This window comes from Sarcophilus harrisii, chromosome 4, assembly GCF_902635505.1.
Source record: "Sarcophilus harrisii chromosome 4, mSarHar1.11, whole genome shotgun sequence".
In the NCBI taxonomy this organism is placed as follows: Eukaryota; Metazoa; Chordata; class Mammalia; order Dasyuromorphia; family Dasyuridae; genus Sarcophilus; species Sarcophilus harrisii.
In genome coordinates this window covers 163,409,565-163,433,741 of record NC_045429.1, presented here as the reverse complement: position 1 = coordinate 163,433,741, position 24,177 = coordinate 163,409,565, and the positions used below count along the sequence as shown (strand labels likewise).

General features: G+C 32.0%; 1 protein-coding gene across 1 annotated transcript; it reads right to left on the bottom strand.

Annotated features, from left to right (window-relative positions):
* Positions 1-6,319: 6,319 nt before the first annotated feature.
* Positions 6,320-7,513, bottom strand: LOC100929415 (trace amine-associated receptor 4-like). The gene has a single exon (XM_003769447.2). It carries the CDS (start codon positions 7,470-7,472, stop codon positions 6,435-6,437), a length of 1,038 nt encoding a protein of 345 aa, XP_003769495.1. The 5' UTR covers positions 7,473-7,513; the 3' UTR covers positions 6,320-6,434.
* Positions 7,514-24,177: the final 16,664 nt, after the last annotated feature.

Sequence of the window (24,177 nt, the reverse complement as noted above, 5' to 3'; positions counted from 1 at the left end):
TGTTCAGTTATTTTTTAGTCATATCCAGTGCTTCCTGATCCCATTTGGGTTTTTTTTGACAGAAATATAGGAATGGTCTGCCATTTACTTCTGCAGTTCATTTTATAGAAACAGGGTTAAATGACTTGCCAGGTTCACATAGTTTGTGTCTGCGAGTCAGACTTGAATTCAGGAAGATTAATCTTTTTGACTCCAGGCTCAGCATATTCCCTGAACCACCAATTGCCTATGTGTCTGGCACATAGCAGGTCTTTAACAAATGTTTATTGAATTGAATTGAATAATAATGTCTTATATTTATATAACATGATGTCTAAAAAGTGCTTTACCATCAATATCAATTTTTTTCTCATAAGTCAGAATAAGGTGTGCATTTTTATTGTTGTTTTATAGATGAGTAAATCAAGCCACAAAAGAGAGAAGTATCTCTTGTCTAAGATCACACAGCTGGATCCACTGGTGAAGTCTTCTGCAATATTACTTGTTGATTTAGCTTTAAAAACAAAAACAAACTGGAGGCTACTGGCTATAAATATTATGTAGCTCAGACTTCTTAAATGAAATTATCCTAAAGTACATTTTTTTCATTTATTTGTAGGATACATTATGTGTACATTTGCCTATATATAAGCATATGTATACATATACTCACATACATGTATACATATATACACATCCACTTTTGTATATGTGTTATTACTTCTGTTACTGCTACTTCTGCTGATTTCACCTCTTTACTATTAAAGTCCCATTTCCCATAAGAAGCCTGTCGTTATTCTCAATCTTAGCACCTTCTCTCTGAGATTACTCCCAATTTATTCTGTATATATCTTGGTTTGCATATATTTGTTTGCTTGCTTGTTGTCTACTATCCTGTGAACTTAAGAGCAGAGCCTTTACCCCCCCCCCCATTTTTTTATGCCCAACACTTAGTACAGTTTTTGGCACATAGTAAGTGCTCAATATTTAATAAATACCACTAGTTGCCTGAATGACTGGTAAAATGTATATGAAAAGTTCCCATTTTAAAAAAAAATCAATTTGGTATTACCCTTTAAAAAATCAATTGCTGAAAAAAAAACCTTTAGTTTAAATAATGTTTTGGACATAAAGGTGCTATAGAGTACAAGCATGGCTATAAGTTCTCAGTGTCCTCCAAGAAAATGCCTATGGCTATAAGTTGCTGAATGGTTGCTTATCTGTTTTGTTAGAAAGAGTTTCCTCAATAGCTATCTCCTGTATCACTAAATTCATAGATCCAGTGAAGAGATGGGAGAGAAGTATTATTGACATTTTTCTGATGCTAAAGCCACCTGGTATCACATGAATAAGCCCTGCCTAGCTATAATGAATAAAATTTAATGTATGACTATGCAATAAATGTGTTTGTATGTTTTCATTAAAAAAAAAATCAATTGCCTTCCATTTCAACTTGGTTCCAACTTTCATAAAATCAATTAAGCAAAAAAAACAAACAAAAAAAACATTAATTATGGAACCCTAAAATTACAAGCTACTTTACAGAGTTATTATTTAAATTCTGTTATATTTGTTTCCTTGGGGCCTAGGACTTCTTGTTAAGAGGTCACTGACATCATTGGCTTATCTTATGAGAACATTTCACCCAGAAATTTCCCTAAGTCTAGTCCTTTAAATCTTTCTTCTGTGCTTTTTATATCTGTAAATATCTAAGAAGACTTAACTGTGTTTAAACATGATAGTGATTAAAATTGATATCTACAATATTACAACATCCAAATGTTTGTTTTCAACTTTGTAAGAATTTTATAAGGACACATATGAGCCTTTTCTTTCTGAATTTTTTATTTTTAACCTTGAACTTTGCCTCCCATTAATGTCCTATGGAACTCCTTTTCATTTAATGAATTGATTTTTAAAAATTTTTGAAGGACTAAATATAGAACAGATTTTATTTTTAAAAACTCATTTAGATGATAAAGTTCTTGGACACTACATTTATGGTTATAATATTCCTGGAAGTTTTAATTTTGTTTTTTTTTTTCCACATGATTAGTGAATTCTTTCCATTTCTATGACTAATGTGGAAATGTTTAATAGAATTATACATGTATCAAATTGTTTGTTGTTTTAGGGCAGGAAAAAAATTGGAACTAAATTCTTATAAAAGTAAATGTTGAAAACCATTTTTACATATAATTAGAAAAAATAAAATATTATTAAGTGGAAACTTGTTTCCAGACTCTTGCTATTACAGAAAGAGCTACTATAAATCAAAAAGTTTTTTGCACTTTTAAGCCCTTTCTTTGAATCTTTTACTTCATTGGGGTATACCTAGTAATAATTTTGCATTATTCACAGGGTATACACAATTTGGTGATATTGGGAGTATAATTTCAAGTTTTTGTATTCTATTTTCTAATTCATTCTGCTATCCTCTTTTATTTTATGTATTCATTTATCTCATTCATAGTCACTATTATAGTTTTCAATTGAAAATATTTTCCCTGATTACCCCTGTTATTTTATTCTCTCCCTGTCTCTAGTAATCTTCTTTACAAAGAAAAAAAGATGCTAAAAATAAGAAATCTGATCAAAATGGACAATCTATAATTGAAGGTGTACATTCATATTCCTCTGCCCATACTCTCTTAATCAAGCCCAAAATCTGATCCGTGGACTTTCCTTTTTAGACCTTTCTTGATCTTTTTAAACTCCTTACTCCCTTTATAATCCACTATTCTGAAGCTTAAATTTGTTTTGCTTTTGTATATACCATTCCTCACTTGATCTTCTTATACTCCCATCTTTCTGTGCTTGCATATTTCCATGTTGAGTATAACATATTTCTGTAACAAAAACTTTGTATGTGTGTATATCCGATAATTGTCTTGTACAGAAAAAGTGAAGTTCATAAGTTGTCTATTCTCCTCCCTCTATCTTTCATTTTATTTATCCTTGTTCTAAAGTATTTATGCAAAATAGTAAGCTCTCGATTCTTCATTTCTCTTAATGTATCCTTTTCTCCTTTCCTTTTATTTTTTTAAACTAAAAAATAATTCCCCAAATAAAACCTACTTAATAAAAATTTGTGTTTTTCTTAATTAATTCTTTCTATGGTTCTTGAAGTATTATTATTCTAATGAGACATTTCTTTCCTTGATCTGTTTTTCAGGCCAGTAAACTGGTGTTCAGTCATTTCAACTGTTATCTGGCTCTTCCTGATCTCATTTGGAGTTTTCTTTGCAAAGTGGTTTGGTTTGCCATTTGCTTCTTTGATTAATTTTACAGATGAAGAAATTGGGACAAACGGGGTGAAGTGACTTGCCCAGGTAGTAAAACAGCTAGTAAATATCTGAGGCTAGATTTGAACACGGGGAAATGTCTTCTCAGCTTCAGCCCCACCATTCTATCCCCTGGGCCACCTACCTATCCCCTTTAATTCTTCTGATATTTCTTCTTTTTAATATTTATACTTTGATCTCATATTTTTTATTGTCTCCTGGGATCCGTGAATTCAATTTGCCATGTTTGTATTTTTTGTGATCCAAACTTCTTAGTCAAAGATTTTCACACTGTAAGCTGTCCTTTTTCATTTTTCCCCCTTTAGAACTTACATTTTATTTATAATTCTGCTTTTTATTTCTTACTTCATTTCTTTCAGCTTTTCTTATAGTTCTTGTAGCCAAGTTGAGTTTTTTGGGGGTTTTTTTGTTTTTTGTCAAAGGTTCCCTTGTATTTTTAGCAGATTTTCTCTCATCTTCTGTTTTCCTCTTGGACTTTTATTAATCTACAGTTTCTGCATTTTGTTAATGTCTTCTGCTTACATATATATATATATATATACATATATATATATATAAAATCCCTAGTACTTAATCGAATCTTATGCTCTGGTCATTCCCCTCAGACATATGTGGATGGTTGGTTAGCATTCTTTGGCCCACTTCTGGATGGGATGACTATTTCTAGGCCTTATCTTCTGAACAGTCCTGACATCTATCTCAGACTCCTTGTAGAACACTATGACACAATCTGATCTTTGTTTCTGGTCTCCTTCCACAATCCATAGTTGGGAGTTGTTTTTTGTTTTTTTTCTCTTTCCTGAGATGCCCCGACTAAGCCCAAGCAGGTGCTAGAAATCATGTCGGTCTCAAACTTTCTGTAAGATTTCTAGCATGAGCAAAGATACTTGTCATGTGGCTTCAGGTACTCTGAGAAGTTCAGGGCAAGGTCCTGGTCTCTTTTGGGGGGAACCTAGGAGAACAAGCTCTGACTCCAATCAAGATAGAAGCAAGATCTATTCCCAAGCATGATAGAAGATTGTGAAAAGCTCACAGTTGGTCAGTGCACAGGGAAATAACAAACAACAAGTATATGACACACTTGTTTCCATATACCCTGTTCAGAAGAACAATAGCTTCAGGATGATGTATGAACAACCTTTTCCTACTTCTATTGGCTTCCATCTATCTTTTTTGTGTAATAACTTAAATAGAAGAACTCACCTCTGTTCCCCTTTGGTTTTCTTTATCATCCCTTTATTAAGCTCCCTTTCCAAATATTCTCCAGAGTTTATATGGGTGAACTAGAGTCCTCCATAGCTTTTATATCTCCATCTTAATCAGAAGATTTCTCATCAATTTATTAGCACAATTCAGAGGCTATGATAATTTCATAGAAAATGATTAATTCAATAATTAACTTGGGTATGTAAGTAACTATAATAAAAGTAAGTATATAATAAAAGTCTCTGAAAAGTTACAAATTGCTGTTTGACACTCAGAAAAAAGGATTCATTTATCTAGGAGGGCACCAAGGAAGATCTCATAGTGGAAGTGTTCTTGGGAGGAATATTCAGGAGAACTTCACAATTGTATCAAAGATGACATTTTAAACTTGGGGAAATGGAAAAATGATATAATCATTAAAAGAAAAATGGGAAAGTCCACAGATGCTGATTTATTTCTTAATCAGTTAAATTTGAGGTACTGGTTCTCTGTCTAGATAAAAACGAAGGCTTAAAACTTAGAGGAAAGGTAAGAATGAAAGATAATAAATTTAGAAATTACTTGCAAAGAAGAATATTGAAACTATGGGAACAAATAGAAATAGCCAGGGAAGAAAGAATAGGGAAGAAAGCCAAGGATAAGATTGTGAGGTATATGCAAAAAAAAAAAAAAAAAAAGTACAGGGTAAAGGAGAAAGCAGTGAAAAAGGAGAAAAGCCAACAATTAACTTATTAGTCATAGGAGCATACAGTCCAGTAAGTGAGATAAGACATACATCTATAACACTGTTCTAAATGTTAGCAAGTATACATTTGACCTACAAATTTGCCTATTTTCCCCAAAGCTCCCTTTTCTACCTAGATCAATCCAAATGGCTAGAGAGGCTACTACAAACCAATCCATTATAATTACAAATAAATTGCAAATACAAACTACTCTTTCATATTTAATAAAATAAACATAGAGTATTCACAATCTCAGAAGTGTTCACCCTGATAAACATTGCTAAATGATTTATTTGCTCTGTAACAAATTTGGAAGGGCCTCTTGTATCCAGTTTCTGCTTCTTTTCCCTCCTCAAGAGTGCTCTCTCCAAGCAAAAATCCATTCTAGTGTTCTTAAGGCCTATTCATATTTGTCAAGTCAAATTCTTCTAATGAAAAATTTTAAGAAACTCATTTATAGAAAAATAAAAAAGGTGAAAAATCTTCAGTTTTAATCTTGGCTTTTCCTAACTATGAACTCTGAGTTCTTTTTTGTTAGTCCACAAAATAAATGACTTAAAATAGCTAAGCACTAATGTTTTTCACATCTATAACAATCTCCCAAGTATAAGTACATAAAATATCCCTTAAATTTTAATAAAGGACAAAGTCTTCTTTCACTTAGGGCAAACAGAAGAATGTCTCAAATAGAATTTGAGAATGAGTCTTGTATAATAGGAATGTCAGAGCTCATGAGATAATAGAGAGACCTTTCCAGAATTTGAGAAATCTCATTATATCATTTACTGAACACTGGATGTGGGACACTTACTTAGCTTACTCAAGAGAACAGCTTAGTTGAAGGCAGGCAATGTGGTTAGTATAGTGAAAAGAATACTAGGTCAGAACTCAGGAGAAGTTAGAAATTCTGGATCTGAGTGTGCCATTAGACAGTAATTCAGCTCTAGCCACATGACTTTTCTGAGTCTCACCTTCAAACTTGGGGAGTACAGGAAGAGATGAGAAATTGGATTGGAGAATTTTAAATCCCTTTCAGCTCTGTTATTTTCGGTAGCTATAGTGTTGCTGAGCTACTAAACAGCATTTTCTAAAGGCACATGATAGATAATTATTGACTCCTAGATTGAGACAGAGTAGTGGGCATATATTCTGTTCCTCCATATACAAGGAGCAATGATCCTCTTCAGAGAAGAATCATGGGAAAAAATTTGTGCAATACCTAAGCATGTGCAGGGAATAAACTGAGGGTAGAAGAATCTGGGTGGAAGATCATTCCAGTCACAATCATTTTAAATGCCTTACGAAACCAAGGATAAAACATCCCATAAATGATGGGATTGAAGGTGGAATTGAAGTAGCCCAACCAGAGGAAGACATTGTACAGATCCTCAGGGGTGGTGAAATTAATGAAAGGATCTGTGATGGTGAGGACAAAAAATGGCAGCCAGCACAACACAAACACCCCCATGACTATACTCAAAGTCTTTGTGGCTTTATTTTCTTTCTTAGATGAGGCTTTTATTTTGACTTCTCCACCCTTCAAATTTGGAACGGTATCTATCTGTTTGGCATGTTTCCTAGCTACAGAAAATATATGTATGTAAATACCAACCATTACTGTACCAGGACAAAAGAAGGCAATGAAAGAGGCCAGAACTCCCCAGAGTTTGTTAAATATCAATGCACATAGACCCTCACAATCAATTGCTTCCACAAACTCTTCAGCACCAATGATGTTTAACTCTGAGAATACAAGGCCAAAAGCAAAGAAGATTGGGATAGACCAACTGATAAACAAAAAGATCTGGATCACTGGGACGGTGATTTTGGTGACATAATGTAAGGGGTCACACACTGCATAGTAGCGGTCCACTGAGACGAAACACAGATGGAAAATGGAAGTGGTGCAAAGCATGATGTCACAACAACTGTGCACTCTACAAAAAAGTCTTCCAAAATACCAGCAGGCCTCAATGGATCTGATCATGCTGAAAGGCATCACTACACAACTGAGTAAAAAATCTGTTGTTGCCATGGAGAGGATGAGGAAGTTGGTGGGAGAGTGGAGCTGCTTGAAGTGAGAGATGGAGATGATGACTACCAAATTTCCAAGCATTGTCAGCACTATGGCACCTATCATGACCATATACATCACCCAAACACTAATTGATGGCCTTACATGTCTAGGGCAAGAATTGTTAACAAAGTTAAAGCAATATTGCACCTCTGGTGGGTTCGAGAGGTCAGGAGAATTCATTGTCCAAGTCCTAAGGAGTCTCCTTTTCAAAACTTCAGCAGGTCTTCTATTTCTGAGGGGGAGAAAGGGTCAAGGTGAGGGAAGGTAGAAAGAAAAAACCATTACATTTATTTGAAAATAGTTGAGAATATTGTAGGCGTACAGCCCATTTGATCTATACTATCTACCAGAATAATCATCTTCCAAATGACAGTCAAATACAACACTAGTTATACAGTTTACAACTACCTGGATAATTCTGGCAGGTGAATAACAATAATTATCCAGATCATATTTTAGAATATCCATTTAGAGTTCTTCAGAAAGATGAAGCTCCTTTAATGCCATTTCAGCTCGTATTTCCATAAATTTGCATAAATATGCCTGGAAATGCATTCTTTCTTTACTTTTACCTTTTACAATCCTTTCCTTTCTTTAAAACTCACCTTAATCATACTTCTTACAGGAGACATCTCCTCTAGCTTCTAAAACTTTGCTCCTTTAAATTACCTTGTATTTTTACTGTATATATTTTATATAAACTTTTAAAAACTACTTCCTATAGACCTTTCCCAATTACCCTAGCTTTTTAAAACTTTTCTCTCCCAAGTTACCTTTTATTTTTAATATATATTGATATATAAATTTATATGTGTAGATATTATTTTCCCAATAGAATTTGAACTCTTTACAAACAGAATATCTTTTATTTATGCCTTTATACTTTGAATCTGGTACAAAGTAGAAATGTAAGAAGTGCTTGTTTATTGATTGATTTAACTTACTTTCCCCCAATACTGTATTCTAGCATTTTAAAATAACTTTTATCATTAGCTTTTATTTTGCATATTAACAAAATTTATTCTATTATCTTACCCTTCATTCTTCCCAGACAGGGATATTATATAACAACAACAAAAACTTTAAAGAAAAAGAAGAGAAAACCAGAAAAATAATCATAGAAAAAGACTGAAAATAGATCTATTATGTTATATTCATGAATTTCCTTTTTTTATAAATAAGTAGAGGTATTTCCTCGTATCTTATCTTTGAGACCATGTTTTGTTTTGTTTTGTTTTGTTTGGTAATTTCACAACATTGAATCTGATTGCTTTGTGGTGCTTGTTCTTTCCATTTACATTGTTGTCATTGCTATTTATGCCGTTTTCTTGACTGCCTAATTAACTTGGCGTCAATTAATGTAATTCTTTGCATGCTTCTCTGTAATCATATTTGTCATGTCTTATAGCATAATAATATTTTATTGCATTTATGCATTTATGGTTTCTTTATCTATTCCCTATTAATATATGCTTGCTTTATTTCTAAATCATTAATGCTACAAAAAATGTTCCTATAATTGTTTTGCTATATATGGGTATTTTCTTCTTATTAGTGATCTGTTTGGGCATAATGATAGTAATACAATCTATGGGATAAGTAGATTGACCATTTTAATAATTTTATTCATATAATTCCAAACTTTTTTCAATGGTTATACCGATTCATACCATTATCAACCATTGTAATCAATGACTTTTTCTGCAACTCTTCTAATATTGAATATCCCCATCTTTTAAAATCTTTCCTGGGTATAAGGTGAAAACTCATGGTTGTTTTGATTTTTATTTCATTTATTATTAGTTATTTGGAAATTTCTTTCATTTTATTCTTAATAGTTTTCAGTTTTTTTTTTTTAAGATTAAGTAGTTCATATGCACTGACCACTTAACTTTTATATGCTGGCATTTAGCAATATGTATGTATGTATGTATGTGTATATATGGAGAAACAGAGAAAAATAGAAATGATACATACAGACAGATAAGTAAAGACAAAGAGATGTGGATACATATATGCCCGTAAATTGTCTACATATTTTGGATAACAAAGGCTTGTCAGAGATATTTGATACAAAGATATTATTTCCATTCAATGGCTTTCCTTTTTATTTTAGATACATTAATTTTGTTTATGCAAGAATTTTTTCAGTTTTGTGTAATCAAAATTTTCTCTTTTGTATTTGGTTCTTTCCACTTCTTGAACATATGGAAATATTTCTTTCTACCAGCTTTTTCCCCTAAATATTTTCATGATATGATCCCTAATATCAAGGTCACATATCAATCTAGAATTTATTTTGGAATGTGGTCAGGAAGTTATTCTAAGTCTATATAACTGCCAAAGTACTTTCCAGTTTTTTTTTAACAATTCTTTATCAAATAAAGAGTTCTTTCCCAAGTAATTTATTTTCTAGTTTATCAAACACCATTAATGCATTTCATTTACTTTGATTTTCCTTTGTCTACTTCTCTATTTTCAAACCAATGTTAAGTGATTTTTATGACTAATGCTTTATAACATAGATTGACATCTGGAAGTGCTGTTCTCCCTTTGTCCCTTTCTCTTTTCATTATTTTCCTTTTTATTCTAGATTTTTAAAATTTCTTCAAACAAATTTTGATTGATCATGTTCTATAAGGCAGTGATGTCAAACTCAAATATAAACTCCATACACAAGGATCCCTATAGAGCACATATTTACTTAGTGTTAATATTATTTGTGTTTATATTTAAATTTATTTTGTTAAACATTTCTCAATTTTATTTTAATTTGATTTGGGAAGTTCTTGGGAGTATTGTGGGTGGCATAAAGTTTGTAGTCAGCATGTTTGACATTTTAGCTATAAAGAATTATTTTGAGAGTTTTACCTAGCAATAAGGCTCTAAATTAATTTTGTTAGTACTTTCATTTTTATTACATTGGCACAGTCCAGTCATAAGGACTGAATATTCCTCCACCAATTTAAATTGTTCTTTATATTTAAGAAGAACTTTGCAATTGAAACAATATAAGCATCTTCTATGTTTTGTGACATTGATCCCTAAGTACTATGATTTTTTCACTTATTTGTAATTTAACTTTATATAACAGTCTATTAGATTGTATCATTACATATAAATGCTGTTATTTTTGTGGATTTATTTTGTAAACTGTCATGTTGCTAAAAAAAAATTGTCTCAGTATAGTCACTGTGTTTTTTAAAATGATCATGTCAAGAATAAATAGGAAAACCTTATCTCCTCTTTACTTATATGTATGCCTTTTATTGATATTGTTAGCAATTCCAGAACTACATCAAAAATTAGTAGGGAGAGTAGGCATCCTTGCTTTATTGCTGAATTTGTTAGGAATATTTCCAATGTATCTCCATTGTATGTGATATTTTGATTTTAAATAAAATGTTTATGATATTATAGAGATTCCAATATGTCTCTATTTTGCAGATATTTTAGCATAAATAACTGTGCTTTATCAAAGTATTTTTTTTGCAATTGAGATAATCATGTGCTTAGGATACTTTTATTTTTATTATGATTTACTATATTGATTGCTTCCCTATTGTTGAATGATTTTTGAATCTCTAGTACAAATCCAACTTGCTCATAACTATTTCTTGGATGAATTGCTCTAGTTAGTTTAACTTTTTTTTTTTAATTTTGAATTGATGTTCATTAATGATATTGATTTATATTCTTCTGTGATTTATCCTTCCCTAGTTTGTATATTAAATCTATATTCTTGCATAAATAAGTAGTCTTAATAGATTGCTTTCTTTCTCAGTTTTTAAGAATAGTTTGTGAAAGATAGGTATCTCAATGTCTTAAAAATTGTCAAAAGACCCATGACTCCAGTTGTTACTGTTCAATTGTTTCAGCTTTGTCCAACTCTTTGTGACTCCATTTGGGGTTTTCTTGACAAAGAACTGGACTGGTTTGCCATTTCCTTTTCCAGTTCATTTTACAGATAAAGAAACTGAGTCAAACAGAGTAAGTGACTTGCCCAGAGTCACACAGTTAGTATCTCCAGGGTCACACAATTAGTGTCTAAAATCAGAGAGGAACTCAGGAAGTTTTCTTAACTCTAGGCCTGATACTTTACTGCACTACCTGTAAACTGCCCATGATTCTAATATTAGCAAATAACTTTAAGCTATTGCCTTCTGAAGAATATAGAGTTGTGGAGTATGAAAGAATAAGATGGTTAGGTAATCAAGACTTTTTAAAAAGTGAATTTTTAAGAAGAACTAATAAATTAGTCAGGCAAAATCTAATGGTGTTCTTGTCCTTTGGAACTTCTTGCTTTGAAAACTTAGAAGTCTGAAAGAAATATGGTACTGTAATGATGCAAAATAGAGTAAGTTTTTTTAAGATAAAAATCAAATTGTTAAAAAGTGAGGAAAAACCTGTCAAATATAAAGTTGATTGCTTAAATCCCTTGACAGCTAGATATCAGATTTTCATTTTCAGAACTAAGGTAAATAAAATAAGCAAAAAAATGTCTATTTTCCTCAGTTTCTAAGAATTTCATTGTTAACAAATTTGGCATCTAGAAGTTTTTATTCTTATTGCCTTTTAGGTAGATTTTACTATTCCATTCCCCATCTATTTTAGGATACAAACCACTATCCTTGAAATAAGATGATTTCAGGAGTCCCCCATCATATTTAGTTGGACATTGTCAAGAACAATAAAAAAGGAGGCAGTCGTAAGAATCATGGGATTGAGAGGAAGCTAAAGTATGCCTAGATGTAAAGCAAAGAGATTTGTCAAGGTTAATACCAGGTGTGCTTTATCTTAGTACAAAACTGTGAGAGCCTCATTTTTGGACTTTGCTTTACATTGGTCCCTTTTGATGATGTTACAGTCCTATCTTTAACTCTTTTTAAGTCACAGACACTGCCAGTTGTCTCTGGTCATTCAATTTTATATCTGTCTTCCAAGGTTGGCACACATGATTATTCTATTCTCTATTTGCACAGGAACTTACCAGCTAACATCCTAGCTCCTCAGACCAAGCAGACATCAGTGAATAATATGGAGTCTAGTAAGCTGTAGGCCATGATGGATCCTCACCTGTCATTTGAGCCAATCAGCACTATCTCACCATCGCTAAGTACTGGTGACTATGGAGTCTTTCAGTAGCAGTTGTTAGAATTCATACCCAGAACACCACACTTCAGCTTTACCTAGGCTATCAAAGACCCAGAAAAAAATTTGTTATTGAGTCATCTTGCAGAGAGATATAATTTTATTATGAATCCCTCTGTGGGGGGAACTAGCACCTCACTGAGTACTTTCACCAGATTTCCCAGATAAGCCTGGGTTTCTTGATAATATAAAGTCATTTCTTTTACATCTATCCTAGAAGTTTTATGTTCTGTGTTTCCTCATTCTTTGATTTTCAGTGAAAATCACCCACTGGACCACACCTTAACTTGTGAGCAACCACTGTCTAATAACCAACCAGGTTCCCTGAGAGAATTCCCTGAAGAATTTCATTACTTGCTTTGCATTTAATTTGCCAACCAACAGAATCAATGATACTAAGAAGTGAGACACTGCATTGTGGAATAGGTCACCAGTATTCACATGCTGACCCAGGACCTACAGTGGTATCAGCCAACCTTCATTATTCTACTTACAGAAAGTTTAATAAAATCTAGTTCACAATTAATAGGCAATTAAATGACAGAGACTTTTCTGTGTGTTCATAAATAATATCTTAAAAAAAAAACAGACCTCAACACTGAACTATATAGAACATAGGGCTCTCTTTCTGCTCAAACTTAAATGTTTATTTTCACATTAAATTTTCTTTCCATGTGTTCCAAGTAATTCTATTTTTCAGACTCTATACACACACACACACACACACACACATACATACACATACACACACTCATGCATGCATGCACACATGCCCTGCTATCCCAGTTTACCAATAATAAATGACAATCTAAAGATTTGGAGGTGGTGCAGAATGAACTGAGTCAGAAAGTTTACTCTGAAGAATTTGTTTATTTTTGTTGTTATTGTTGTTGACCATATCTGTGGTCTCATCAGTATAAAAAGTTTCTTGTAAGGAAATCCTCCTGAAAAATAACTTTTCTATTTTTTTCTATAACTTACAGTCTTAAAACATTGCCTGTGTGGTTCACTGAGAATTTGACCCACTTTCCTAGGGTCACTCAGCCAATATTTGTCAGTCAATTATCACCCAGGTCTTTGTGACTGATAAGGTAGCACTTTATCCCCTGCCCTAACTTCCTACAGAAATTATTATCCTCAATTTACATATGAGCAAATTGAGATGCAAAGAAATTTATAAATTGGATATTTAAAATTGAAAATAATCTGAGAGGCCATTGACTCTAAGTACTTCTGTCTGTGTTGCTATCTCTCTGCTTCTCTGTTTCTATTTGTCTCTTTCTGTTTCTGTGTCCCTATCTGTGAGTGTGTCTGTGTCTCGGTCTTGGTCTCTGTTCTCTCTGTGTATATCTATCTCTTCATGCCTCTATCTCTGTCTCTCTGTCTATATCTGAATTTCTCTCTCTGTCTCTCCTAGCTGATTTGGAATAAGGTTTCATAAAAGAAATTAGAATGACCTCTTGTCTTATTTTTTCTAATTTTCTTTAGTAGTTTTCCTGAAATGCTTTTTCTTTTCTTTCTTTTATTTTCTATTTATTCATTTTTCTAAAAAGCTTCCTAGAAACTTTACTGAAACTATCACTCAAGTAATTTATTACTTTTTTTTCAATTTTATTGTATTTTCACCTCCTTTCCTTTCCCCCCATTGAGAAAGTGAGACAAATTAAGTTTTACAAACATGATAAATTCCTGAATTAAGTTGATTCTTACAAAAGAAGATGCTTAGCCTTTATTTGCAATTTCCCCTTTGAGCTTTAAGTTTCATCTTGAAAACCTTTATTGTTCTTGTTTTGATAAAATGTGATTTTATGACCATTAGAATCTCTCTCCAGGGTTTCCATATTTAAAAGTTGTACAAAACAATAATTCAGAATCTGATTCTTTTTGTACAGCAAAATAATGTTTTGGTCATGTATACTTATTGTGTATCTAAGTTATATTTTAATATATTTAACATCTACTGGTCATCCTGCCATCTAGGGGAGGGGGTGGGGGGGGGGAAGAGGTGAAAAATTGGAACAAGAGGTTTGGCAATTGTTAATCCTGTAAAGTTACCCATGTATATATCCTGTAAATAGAAGGCTATTAAATTAAAAAAAATAAATAAATAAATAAAAATAAAAGTTGTACAAAGAGGATAGTAGCTTAACAGAATGAGAGAGGACAAGATCAATATGATGTATAGAATACTAGACTTAAAATGATGAATACCAGGATTGTGATGCTGCTTCTGACTGTTCCTATCTGTGTGACTATGAGCAAGAAATTTCACCTCTCTAAGCTCAGTTTTCTGATTTGTAAAATGGGAATAATAATAGCACAGATTTGTCTTAAGTACTCAGTGAAATAATATACTGAAAGTACTTTGTAAATTTAAGAATGTTGTATAAATATCAGCTATTAGAAACACTTATGACAGAAATTTTCTATTATAGATACTGCTAGTTCTTTATATCTACATATATATAAGAATAATGTCTATATATTCTAAATATATTGTATATTATATATGTGTGTGTACACAATCTCTATACACATATGTGTGTGTATAAATGTACATATATATATATATATTATCTATTTGTCTCATTTGAAAGAAAATACCTTTTCTCTCTTAAAAAAAAAAAAAAGAGGAAAAAAAGTACTATATAACTGATATTGGCCATAGAATCCCAATCCTGAGTTTAATCTTAAAGAAATCGTAACATCTCTAGAATATAGTTTTCTCCTTTTTGAAATAGAGTTAATGAAATAAAAAAGGAAAAATGCCTAATAAACATTTAGGTGACCTAAAAACCTGAGTTATTATCCCATCCCTATTGTTTCCATTGTGGCATAATGGTTAAGAGCCCTGGGCCTGAAATCAGAAAAACCTCAATTCAAATCACTCCTGCGACACTGTGTAGTTGAATGCTGCTTGGAAAATCATAACCTATCTTTTCTTATTCATAAAATGAGCATGATTACCAGCACTGATGTCATAATATTATTGTGAATATCAGATAAGATGACATGTGTACTATGCTCTGCAAATTCTTTAATAAATTTAGTTTTAAATTTTTAATAGTGTACATATACTTACTAGTTACAGAAATACATTTTAAAAGAATTCCATTAATTTGAAGATACATAAGAATTCTTGATAGAACTGTTCTTTCTCTGACATTTGTACACTAGAACCCAAATCCTTGTGTTATAATGACTTGACATGAAATCATGGCAGGCAGTAATCTCCCTTGCCTTCAATTTCCTGAACTCTAAATAAAGGGGTTTGCTTATATGGCCTCTAAGATGGATTCCAGGGCTCTGATCTTCTACTATCTATTTTCCTCAAATAAAAAATGACAATTAAGTGCATTAATTCAATAATGTGATCTAAATTATACATGAGAAATGAATTAGAAATCCTTTATGGAACTCTTGCTGAGTAGGGTGGCTGTTGTTTTCTTTACTAATCCTTCTCCCATATCACATTATCTCATCATGATTATATGTGAATAAACTAACATAAGGAATCAATTTATGAAATAATATTGTCCTGGGGAAAAGCAGTTCAATCAGAAAGAAAAAGTTATGAGACTTCAAATTCACTGGATCTTTTTAATATGTCAGTTAATGGTATATATATATATCCTAACGATTTTTATTACCAAAATTATTAATAGTAATAATAATAGCTAGCTTTAAATACAGTTTGAAGTTTGCAAAGCATTTTTCAAATATTTTCTCATTTTATTAAGTAATTGCATGTGCCAAGCTAAGCACCTGCTTGATGTATTGATGGAATTATAAGAGATTTAATTTTTCAAATTGCTATTTTAAATGCATTCTTTTTGTGGTTGTTTTTTCTTCTTTTTCATTGTGGTGAGGGGCAGAGGTAGGAGAGAAAATTTGGAACTGAAAATAAAATAATATTTAAAATAAATTTTTTGCATATTTAAATTGAATTTGCCTGATTGCTTTCTGTGTCAATCTTCTAAGTAAATCCCTCAGCATTTAGTTTTGTGAATATTTTACTGTCATTTAAATATACTCAGTCACAATGATTTGCAAGTTGGAGCTCACTTGAAACACTACTATATTAAATGTACTCATGCCTTACCATTGAAAAGATGTCTCACTCCACTTTTCTCCATACTGCTTACCTTGGGAGAGGCTTCATGAAGATACTGACATACCTGCTGGCTCAGATTTATGGAGATTGGGCCCCCTCTAAACTAGGTTATTATATTCACACTAGATATCACTCAAATACCTCTAGCTGTGGGTCTCTGGGGAGTCTCCTTCTCTCTCTTGGACTACCACTGTGAAGAGTATTCCTTAACAATTCTCAAGGTGCTAGGAGTAGAGAGATTTCTCCAGCTCCCTAAAGAGGTGCTTCTTTAAAGTTCACCCAAGAGGACAACTTTGGCAAAAAAAAAAAAAAGGGGGGGGGAGACATAAACTCCAAGGCTTACACACACAATACAAAAAGAAAAAAAGGCAATCATATTAGCATTGTACTTTATCCTAGTTGGCAGCAAACAAGGGGATACTTAGTGAAACATTAAAGGATCCATTTTATTTATCTTTGCAATGTCCCCAAGCACCCAGGGCAGAGCTTCATAAGAAGTTATTGAAAAGAAAAAAGAAGAAATAAAAATGAGTAAATTTGGCTTAATAACATTTCTTTTGTATTGCCATATATTTAATGTTAATTGATTTGTTAATATTAACATTGACATTTACATAACACCTATTATCTCATTTGAGTTTTGTAATAACCCTAGAAGTATCACAGGTATTATCCCTATTTTACTAGAAGAGTCATTGAAGCTCAGAGAAATTAAATGATATGCTTATATTCACTTAACTAACAATTATCAGAGGTACAGTTTGAATGCAAGTATTTCTGACTTCATTTTTAGCAATTCATTTTCTCTGTGACACTTGTTTTTTTCCTATTTATTTATTTTTTAAATAAATCTGTTTTCACAGTCATGAAGGGAATTCTTTATGAGATCATGCTCTTTTCTCTTTTTTAATTAAATTGAAATCACATGCACATTTATTTGTGTAGCTTTGAAATGGACAGACAGAAGATAATTTAAAGCATCCTTTATTGACTGGCCAGCCAGTGACTGCCCTACTAGGACAAACTCCTGGGGGGAGATCAGCCCCAAATCTTTAGCAAGGTACACTTTTAAGCGTGTTTGCCACATCCTGGTATAGCCTTGCAGTTACAGATTTCGGAAATCACTGACACAGTTTCTTGTTTACAATGGGGATATGTCTGGATGTGAGTGAGCACATAACGGAACCTATCGACATGTTTTGCAATGTTGTCCTGACTCTGTTAGGCACACACTTCTGGGAAAGTCTGGGACTTCAACTGCTTCTTGGAAAATCTAGGGTCTCATGAACCGGGGGATAGGGCCCAGTCTAAATATAACGCTTCCCTTACTTTAGTTTAAGCAACATTTTCCTATAAGCCTGAGGCCCCGTGACCAAGGGGTGAGAGGGCCAGTCTTTTGTCCATTTCAGCTTAAAGATATATAAGGTCCTAATATTTAAATACTAAAAACAATCTGTAAATTACTTTCTATGATAAAGTTGTAAGGCATTTATACTTCCTATGAAATCCAATGCAACTCTCATCCATATTCCCCATATATTTAACATTCAATATGCTGAAGATATTTTTGCTTTCTATTGATATAGAGAAGATACCAAAAGACAACATGGATTGTATGTGATTTTATCCCCCATTCTCCTCAGATGATAATCCAATTTTATCTATTGCCTATACATTTCTTTGATGCCATCCTTTTCTTGGATTCTGATAATTTTTTGTTCGTGATGCATTGTATCCTATTCACACTTACTATGAGCAACTTAATTTTGAATCTACAGCAGTACATTACTTTCAGACTTATACAATAGACCTTTGTTTCCGAGACAACATACAAGTTCCTAAAGGCAATTTACTGACTTTCATCTCTCTCTTCACTTCCAAGTCCAGCTCGTTATCTATATTCAGAGTCTATTTTTTTTTTACAATTAATCAGTTAATTTTAATGCAATTTGCTTTATGAATCATGAAGGGAAAGAAAAAATAGGAGAAAAAGGAAAAACTATACGGGAGAAAAAAGAAATGAACATAGCATGTGTTGATTTACCTTCAATCTCCATAGTTCTTTTTCTGGAAACAGATGGTACTTTCTATCCTTGAACTGGGATTGCCTTGAATCACTGAACTACTGAGAAGAAACAAGCCTTTCATAACTGATCAAAACACATTTTTGTTGTGTTTATGTATAATGTATTTCTGGTTCTGCTTTTTTGCTCAGCATTAGTTCATGTAAGGCTTTCTGAGCCTTTCCAAAATCAGTTTGCTCATTATTTTTATGGAATAATGATATTCCATTATCTTCATATGCTACAACTTGTTCAGCCATTCCCTAATTGATGGCCATTTATTCATTTTCCAGTTCTTTCTAACCACAAAAAGAACTGCTGCAAATATTTTTGTACATGGTCTTTTCCCTTCTTAATGATTTCCTTGGGATACAGACCCAGTCAAAGGGTATGCACAGGTTGATAGCCCTTTGGATATAGTTCCAAATTGCTCTCCAGAATAGTTGGATCATTTCACAACTCCACCAACAATCTATTAGTGTCCCAATTTTCCCACATCCCCTCCAACATTAGTCATTATCTTTTCCTGCCATCTTAGCCAATCTGAGAGATGTGTAGTGGGACCTCACAGTTGTCTTAATTTGCATTTTTGATCAATAGTGATTTAGAGCATTTTTATATGACTAAAAGTAGTTTTAATTTCATCTGAAAATTATCTGTTCATATCCTTTGACCATTTATCAATTAAAGAATGGCTTGCATTCTAATAAATTGTTGGATATAAAAATTTTCCCCAGTTTATTGCTTTCCTTCTATGTTCAAAAACTTTTTAACTTAGTATAATCAAACTTATTCATTTTGCCTTCAATAATGTACTTTATTTCATCTTTTGTCATACCTTCCTTCTCCATAGATATGAGAGGTAGACTATCCTTTGTCCTTCTAATGTTCAAAAACTTTTTAATTTAATGCAATGTAAATTGTCCATTTTGCCTTTCATAATGTTCTTTAGTTCTTTGGTCATAAATTTCTCCCTTCTCCAAAGATCTGACAGATAAACTATCCCTTGCTCTTTTAATTTGCTTATGAAATCACCCTTTATGTACAAATCATATACCCATTTAGACCTTATTGTGGTAGAGGATGTGAGATAAAGGGCTATTTTTCTGACATTACTTTTCAGTTTTCTCAGCAAATTTTATGAAATAATGAGTTTTTGTCCAGGGGTTAAAGTTTGGAGGTTTATCAATACTACATTACCTTAGGCATTGAGGACTGTGTCATGTGCATAATCTATTCCACTGATCCATTACTCTATTTCTTAATCAGTGCCTAATAGTTTTGATGGCTGTTGCTTTATAATATAGTTTTAAATCTGGTAACTATTAAGCCACAGTCTTTTGTATTTTTTTTCATTAATTCCCTTGTTATTCTTGACCTTTTTTCTTCCAGATGAATTTTATTATTTTTCTAGTTCTATAAAATAATTTCTGACAGTTTTAGTGATATGGCACTGAACAAGTAAACCAATTCAGGCAGAATTGTAATTTTTATTATATTACCTCAGTCTACCCATAAACAATTGATATTTTTCCTATTGTTTAAACCTAACTTTGTGTGAAAAGTATTTTGTAATTGTGTTCATATAGTTCTTGGGTTTGTCTTGGCAGGTAGACAGTCAAATATTTTATTTTGTCTCCAGTTAATTTAAATGGAATTTCTCTTTTCTATCTCTTGCTACTAGCCTTTGTTGGGAATATATAGAAATGCTAGTGACTTGTGTGGATTCATTTTATATCCTGCAACTTTGTTAAAGCTGTTTTGAATAAGTATTTGAATGTTTTTCTAGGATTCTCTAAGTATATCATCATATCATCTGCAAAGAGTAATAGTTTTATTTCCTCATTACCTATTCTAATTCCTTTAATTTCTTTTTCTTTTCTTATTGCTAAAGCCAACATTTCTAGTACAATATTGAATTATAGTGGTGATAATGAGCATCCTTGTTTCACACCTGATTTTAGTGAGAATGCAATAGCTACACTTGTTATTAGTTTTGGATAGATGCCACTTATTATTTGAAGAAAAGCTCCCTTTATCTGTATGCTCTTGTTTTTTTTTTTAATAGGACTAGATTCTATATTTTGTCAAGTCATTTTCCTGCATCTATTGAGATTATCATATGATTTCTGTTGGTTTAATTATTGAGATAGTCAATTATGGTAATAGTTGTCCTGATATTGAACCAGCCCTGCGTTCCTGGTAAAAATCCCACTTTGTTATAGTTTATTATCCTGTCTCTGTTTCTCAGACAATTATTTGCTAATATTTTATTTAAAATTTTTGCATCAATATTTGCATCAATATTCATTAGGGAGATTGGTCTGTAAATTTCTTCTTTTGCTTTGGCTTTTTTGGTCTAGGTATTAGTACAATTTTTGTGTCATAGAAGGAATTTGGCAAGACTCCTTTACCTATTTTTTCAAATAGTTTACATAATATTGGAATTAATTGTTCTTTAAATGTTTGGCAGAACTCACTTATGAATTCATTTGGTCCTGGAGATTTTTTTAAGTAATTTATTAATAGCTTGCTCAATTTCTTTTTAAAAAATAGGGCTATTTAGGTAACTTATTTCCTCTTCTGAAAATTTGGGCAATTTTTTTTTACAATATATACAGTTTTTATTTGTAAAATGATATTCCAAGCAAAGGAACAGTTTTCATACTAGATTTGGCTAAATATCATGAACTAAATACCAAACACAGACAAGCAACTGTTGACATTAGGTGACACAAAACTATGTAGGGTTAGTTTTTAAAAACAGCAGCACTTCAGGTAAAGAGGAAGTTAACAGTTATATTTCTGAGCCATGTGTGTGGTTCTTTAGTGTGACATGACCAGCTCTGCAAAATCAGATTTCTGTATAATGTTACACCAGACACAGCAATAGACACAGGAAGTAAGTGGCTTTTATTTAATGGTGATTACACCTCTGGCTTCAAATAAACAACTGATGACTTCTTTTATAGATGATCTTCCAAGTTCCAGGGAGATTAGGATTTAAATAGTCAGAATGGTATTAATTTTTATGGCAAGATATGTAGATGATTACATTTGAAATTCCTGAAACTGGGCTTAATCTTTGGATAATTTGGGTAACCCACCCTGTCTCTTGCCTGGCAAGAATATGTCACAGTAAGTTAATTTAAAGACATGATATATAGTTATCCTTTTTTTTTCTCAGACCAAAGAATAGAAACATAATTTGAAATGGTACCTGAGGGCATTTATAGTTTACTAAAAGGATATGTGATATATGTATATGTATTTTATATATATATATGCATTTTTTACATTTTTCTATACTATGTAAGAATTTCAAATTTTCACCTATTTCCCTTATTACATTAGATTTTTAAGGCTCTCTAAAATGCACAAAAATGTCTTTTATGTCAAAACTGAATGAAAACAAAATGCTTAAACATTTTGCTTTTTAATATTTAAAGAAAAAAAACACCTCTACATTTTTTAGCCTTAAAAAATCAAATGTAATTAAAAAGGTAAATGTAAATGTTTGAACTTATATAATTATAAAAAAAGGTAGTGCCAAAAAAATCATATTGAAAATACTAAGTGATGGCCATCTTTCCATTTTCAGGAAGTACATTTTTGAAAGTTATTTAATAAATACAAATCAAGAGTGTCCTCCTTAGGATAAAGTATATTGGATGACAAGATATGGTAATGAGTTAAAATCTAATTTTGTGGATGACCCCAGAAAAACAAGGATTTTTCATTGACGTTAGAAGATATTAAAATTGTGCTGGTGATTCAATTAACCCTTGCTTACTTCCAAATAGTGTATTGCTGGTGAATCAAATCTGATGTGCTATTCTCCCTTTGAAGTGCATATTCTGAATAATACTGAAGAACTGAGTAATTATTCTAGTCATTAGCCTATCAAGTTCTTTAGAGTTTTAATTTGTTTGCCTGTGCCACATTAGTAAGTAATATCTTCAATTTCTACTGTGAATGAGTTTGAAATAAACCATCAATTGAATGGAAAAACAATTTCAGAAAAGAAGTGGAAATAACAAAAAAAAAAAAATCGATCCAATTCTAGCATAAAAAAGTGGGTACAAACAATTAAAAAAAAGGAATTTCACTAATTCTTCAAAAAGAGTAAGCTGGTGAAATTCTTTTAAAAATAGCACAATACAGAAGCAATGCTAAGAAGGCTAAAATGTCTCAACTGCATTGGCAATATTTATTTTTGCAAATATCCATCCATTTTGGCTAGATTGTCAGATTTGCTGCCATACAGTTGGGCAAAATTACTCCTAATTATTGCTTTAATTTCTTTTTCATTGGTGGTAAGTTCAGCCTTTTTATTTTTGAGGTTGCTAATTTGGGTTTATTCTTTCCTTTTTCTAATCAAATTAATCACCTCTTTTGTTTGTTTGTTTTTTCCATAAAATCAACTATTAGTTTTATTAATTAGTTCTCAGTTTCAATTTTATTAATCTCTCCTTTGAGTTTCAGAATTTCTAATTCAGTATTTAATTTGTACTTTTTCTAGTTTTTTTAGTTGCATGTTCACTTCATTGATCTCTTCTTGCCCTAATACATGGGCAATTTTTGTACAGGTGCCATGAACCAGCAAGAAAAAGATATATTCCTTTCTGTCCTTATTCAATTTTTTCTAGAGGTCTATTCTAGGTTTTCTAGAATTTTATTAACCTCCCTAGTTTCTTTCTTGTTTATTTTGTAGTTAGATTTGTCTGATTCTGAGAAGGGAAGGTTGAGGTCCCCCACTATTATAGTTTTGCTGTTTATTTCTTCCTGTAACTGGCTTAATATCTTTTCTAAGAATTTGTATGCTCTACCACTTCATGCATATATATTGAGTATCATTTTCTGTTTAGTTCTGTTTTTTCCAATAGAAATGATTGAATTCATTGAAGGAAGACCACCTGTGCAAAGGCACGAATTCATTGAAGATCCATCACCTACCTTGAAAGATAATACTCACTCTCACTGCATAGTTAATTTTTGGTTGTAAACCCAGGTCCTTTGCCTTCTGGAATATGGTATTCTACTCCCTTTGATCCTTTATTATAGAAGCTGCCAGATGTTGGATAATACTGATACTTTATTTGCTTTTTTTTGGCAAGTTACAACATTTTTCCTTGATATTATAGTTTTAGAGTTTTGCAATTCATGTTCATGTCCCCCAATTTGTATAGCTCTTCCCCAATCAATCTCCATGCATATTTGTCTACTTCTTTGATACCATATAAAGTTTTGCTACAATGATTCAGAATTTTTTTGATTTGTATTTTTACTTATCAGTAATGATTTGAAACATTTTAATTTAATTGTTAATAGTTTGCAATTCTCCTTTTGAAAGTTACATGTATCCTTTTGTTGATATGAGAGATATTCCAGCAATATTAAGGTGCCCAGGTTTGTGTCCTAGGTTTGGCAAAAGAACTCACAAACTCAATTTGTTTCCAAGTTAAGGGGTAAAGATTTATTATGCTGCTGACAGTGGGCTAAGTTCCAAGGGAATTTAGCAAAAAGCTAGTAGCAAGAAGATAATTTTATAAGAGAA